At 36.2% G+C, this 5,000-nt stretch overlaps 1 protein-coding gene across 6 annotated transcripts in view; it reads left to right on the forward strand.

The window, feature by feature from the left end:
* LOC122254758 (uncharacterized) overlaps positions 1–5,000 on the forward strand; it is a 39,829-nt gene that overhangs the window by 7,988 nt on the left and 26,841 nt on the right. For all 6 annotated transcript variants that reach the window (XM_043018608.2, XM_043018609.2, XM_043018610.2 and 3 more), the window contains exons 2-6: positions 2,452–2,614; positions 3,465–3,552; positions 3,986–4,160; positions 4,287–4,352; positions 4,915–5,000. The exon at positions 4,915–5,000 is cut by the window's right edge and continues 62 nt beyond it. In XM_043018608.2, the coding sequence (XP_042874542.2) occupies positions 2,452–2,614; positions 3,465–3,552; positions 3,986–4,160; positions 4,287–4,352; positions 4,915–5,000 (578 nt within the window). The remainder of the gene's footprint in view (positions 1–2,451; positions 2,615–3,464; positions 3,553–3,985; positions 4,161–4,286; positions 4,353–4,914) is intronic.

Below are 5,000 nucleotides of genomic sequence, written 5' to 3' on the forward strand. Positions count from 1 at the left end.
TTTCTTGAAAATAAGCCTTTCCATAGTCTTTTTTGAAGTACTTTTGTCTGTAAATTATATTAAAACGCAGATGTTAACAGCATTACAGACAGAAAAAATATACCGCTTGGCTAAGCCTTGGGAAGTTGAAAGATTCTGGTGATATTAAACGTCCCTCTAACGACATAAACAGAAGAGAAGCAAAGCGTTGAAAGCTGAAGGTCCATAATGTACAGGGAACAACCACTCTCACAAACTCGAGAGGAGAGGAATTAGACAAGATTTGTGGGAAAAGAGAAAAACACTTGGGAAGAGAAATAATAGTGAAGTTGGGCAAAGCTGTGCATTAGCGATTATTTATGAGATATACATCTACAAGGAAAATCTTGAATTATGATGATAAAATATACTGTAGCTTGGCCATTTTAGGCTAAAGATACATACTTAATAATATATTCAGATTTAGATGACAGTAATCATATGCATACGACGTAAGGGACTTTTGTAATTATCCCTTACTTTACGAGGTTAATGAAAGGATAGACAGAAACGCATATACACATGTACACATAGACATATTCAACATATACAAAGATTACTTTTCTTTAGTGAAAATAAGGCCACAGTTTCATCCGTGACGTGGGTGCCACTGGCGCCACAAAAGGTTAGGTGGCTGGCTTTTATAGGTTAGACCACTTTGTCGTTAAAAGCAAGGATAAATACACAGCATACGAAAGTACACATGCTACATTAACAAATAAACATGACGCGCAATCTTGCTCCCTCACTCCTTTTCGAAAGAGTGGCAAGGCTAAGTGGTAAGGGAACTGCAGGCTTTTTATACTTCTTTTACGCTTTGCTGTGTCATTTGAATGTTAAAGCTTTTCATTCATGCTTTAAGTGCCTGAGTGTTTGTTAAGAAGTAACCCAAGTGAAAATGTCGGAGCGCGAACTGATTGAATTTCATCCAAAAATGGGCCGTACTCACAGAATAAACAAATATTATACATGGTAATGATGTGATGATGATAATAGTGTTAGGTGGTGATGATAATGATGATGGTATTAGGTGATGATAATGATGATGATGAGGATGTGATGATGATGTTGATGGTGATAATGATGATGATGATGATGATGATGATGATTGATGATGACAATGATAAAGACAAGAATTAAAGATAAAAATTATAATCAATTGTACACTCACCATACTATTATTTAGCTTTTTTTTCCTTCTCTCTTTTCGCTATCTCCTCTCCCTAACTCAATAGACTATTAACTGAGTATTGAGAGAGGCTAGTCTGTATTAGCATTTCATCTTCTTTGAATGATAGAGCACTAAGAATTCAAAGGTGTAGGTAGAGTCACCGTGTCAAATATGTGTTTCGTTGCGTAGAGTTTTCCGTTGTTAAGCCATGACTTTATTAAGTTCTAAGTACTAATAGTTTATCTGTGCGGAATCACCAAATGCTTACTTTTCACTAACAAGCTTGAGATGAATGAAACATACCTTCAAATTTAAGAAAATTATTCCATGTATTCATTTTATTTTCAAGCTTAGACATTTTCGACTCAATTTGGAAGACAGACAAGTTCTAAAAACCCATTTCGTGATCACGTGACCAGTATCAGGATAGACGAGGAAGGTTATTTGTTTGCACACGTGCGCCGTACGAGCCTTTGCCATCGAGTCCGAAATCGTTCTATGAACGAGGATATATGCAGTATGCTTACATTGTATTTTTTTCTGAAATTGTAGTATGCCTGAATGGAATATTCTGCATCCGATGGAAAATTATATGCATCTGTGTGTTTATCCATGTCTTCTGCATCTATCACTGTGTATTATGATCGTCATAACAATTATAACGTCTCTCTAAAAAACAATTTCAAGAAACAAAAAGCAAAAATTAGATTTCAAATTACATCTTTGTACTTGCCTTTGCTCACATCAGGTATGTTAGACCAGTTACATAACAACAGTTTTTTTTCAGTACATCTTAATGACTTTATAATCAAAATTAAATGGCAGAAACCTTCCCCACACATTAAGGTTTAAGAATTTCAAATCTGTAAGGAAGTAATAGTCCAAAGAATTTTACCTAAAAAAAGAAGCAAACTTGTGTTTGCTGTAAATTCAAACTATGACTATGTCAGATCATTCGATCATAGAAACATTAATTACAGAATCAAATGTGTGACCATATTTTTATGCAGACATGAACATCGCCGAATTTGGTGAAATACTGATATAATCTTTTATGTATTTACTAATCACATAATGCATGTATGTATCATATGCAGATATGTATATTTTGGTGTTAAACTGTTCATCCATCATTCCCGGCAGCTATTAAGTAATGTAACATATATGTAACAATTGCTAGATTACGTGCATCAAACGATTTTATTTATCCTGTTGCATGTTACCAGAGGGTAATTCATCCCTATTATTATCAATCCTTTTAGGAGACTTGGAGCCAACCTTTGGAAGATGCTGTGCCTTTGGGGCCAACTGGGCCAGGGAGTCCAAGGTGTGCTCCGCCTTCCCCTTACCGGTAGCAGGCGTGCCGTCAGAACATCAGTCTATCTGCGTCACAGCGGCTGGAATCTGCTGCCTCAGATATTACAGGTATGGAAGAGAAGTGTTCATTTTTTCTGCTTATATATGGATTTATATTATATTTGCGTTGTGCATACGATTTCGATTGTTTTTTTTCATCTCAGTTTTCTTGTCCAGGAGTCACTTCTGTGTCCCATGCTAATTCCTGCGTACAGACATAAATGTTTGCTTAAAATTTACTTAAATATTGGTCGGCATATGCACGAGCTGTGCAAAAAACACACAAATTGAAAGATTATACATTTATTCTTTAAGTTCTACATTTAAGTACTTGTATTTATCAGTTGCACGTTTACATACAGGTGTATTTACTGGTAATATAAGAGTAGTTTCGTTACCCATTCCCGTCTCAAACACCAACTTATCAACAGAATCATTTTAAGACTATGATATGAGATCTATTGTCAAGCGACAAGGCGGTGTTACTTCCACGATGTTTCACGGTGTAGTTACCAACACCAGTGTTCAGGAAACTTCTCTCCCGGTGGCTAGCCGGGTGGGTTCTATCATGTTGCATGTACTTCTACGGTTGCCTGTTTGTATTTGCTGAGTTTTCTCAGTGAGATTCTTTGAATGGAATGTTTAAATTCTCGTGTGTTGCTCCACCCTCCCCCCAACCCCACCCCAGGGAGTATACATTAATTACCAGTGAATCATGTTCGACTTAATGTTTAAAATGACTAGAAAAAAATATACATCCATCCAGCCTTCGTTTCATATTGCAATGTGTTCTAGAAGGAATGTGACTCATTTCTGGAAGCTGATATGAATTGAGTATTGTAGAAAGGCTGGATTCGAACCGCCGCTTTTATCACCAATTGTCCGTTGTGAAGGATATTACTAAAATCATGTATTCTAGAGATAAACAATGCCAGAAAGGCAAGCAAGCAGCGCAGGGGGGACAAGAATGTACAACCATCACGGAGGAAGGCGGAGAGTTCTACAAGGTACAGCCTCTTGATACAGTTACAGAATTTACTGTAATAATAATAGTGCATTTCTTTAAAAGATATTCCTTTTTTCTGTCTGCAGAATTCATACCTTTTAATTATGTAATGTAAAGCGACCATACTTTGTGCAAATTTTACTTCGAAGTTTCGATGTTTGGCGCTATGCCAGAATGAGTTTTTCTGTATAGTTCTTGCAAAAATGATCTTGATTTGAGTTTATCATTATCATTTAATTTATTAATGCGCGCGCATGTATATGTTACATTACAATTCAGGTAGAACAAATAGTTGTCATGAATCATAGTTGAGATATATAAAAAAAACTGGAAAATGCACGCGATAAAGGCTCACAAAGAAAAAAGAGCAAAATAAAGATATCAAGAAAAAAGAAATAGTAATACTAGCAATACCTCACTCCGCCAACACCCAGGACTGCTGTGATGGTTGCAAGCTTGGACTAGTAAGTGGAAACATGGGAATGGGATGCAACTCACGGTTTACATTTGGCTTCCCATGGGACACGGCGTATCTCCACTGCTGCAGCCAGGCATCTGTTGCTTCCACGGGCATATCAGATCCTCAACAGCCAGCGTACGGGGGCGTCAGTAAGTACTTGACGAATTCACACTTACCAGCTGACCTAGATATTGATGCATCTTACTAGTGGTAGTTTAGATTCAACATTTGCTAGATGTATGTCCATGATGGGTTGTAATATTTCTTTGTTGCAGGTAACAGTGCTGTTGACTTCAACACACTTTATCCGGGAGTCACCGATCCTGTTGGTTTAGTTCCAGGTGAGTCTCCTAACTTCAAAAATCTTTGTCTGTGATGTCGATATCTTTAATAATACATGCACTCATCTTTGTGAACTGAGTTTAGTTTGATATTGGAGTTTGCTTCATTTCTACATCCTGAATTTTCAATACTCAGAAACTGCAAAAGCCTAGACTTGCATTAGTCAACAGAACTAGCGTATTTTTTTTTCCTCAGCTTCTCAACTTATTATCATTTGTTAGCAACAGTAATACAATATATATATATATATATATATATATATATATGTATATATATATATATATATATATATATATATATTTTTTTTTTTTTTTTTTTTTTTTTTTTTTTTTTTTTTTTTTTTTTTTTTTTTTTACTGACATGTAAGGAAGTTTAGAACCCTGAATATTTATCATCAAATAGCTTAAGAATATTTCATTACTAAGAGAGAACTCTTAATAAGGAAATATATAATGAAGAGTTTGTCAAAAATAAAATGAATCCCATTGTGCAAAGAGAAACACACGTTCTGCACGCCACCACGTTAGCGCCATTCTACGAGCTGCCATCTTCCTCCCACAGAATCAGAAGACCTCTGTGCTAGGTTCCCAGGGAAGTTGTGTGCCCACGTGTGTGTCCCAACTCCAGGCTCCTACAGATGCCAATGC

The sequence above is a fragment of the Penaeus japonicus genome, unplaced genomic scaffold (genome assembly GCF_977035675.1).
Source record: "Penaeus japonicus unplaced genomic scaffold, GWHDUDI00000001_assembly GWHDUDI00000018, whole genome shotgun sequence".
Taxonomy (NCBI): domain Eukaryota; kingdom Metazoa; phylum Arthropoda; class Malacostraca; order Decapoda; family Penaeidae; genus Penaeus; species Penaeus japonicus.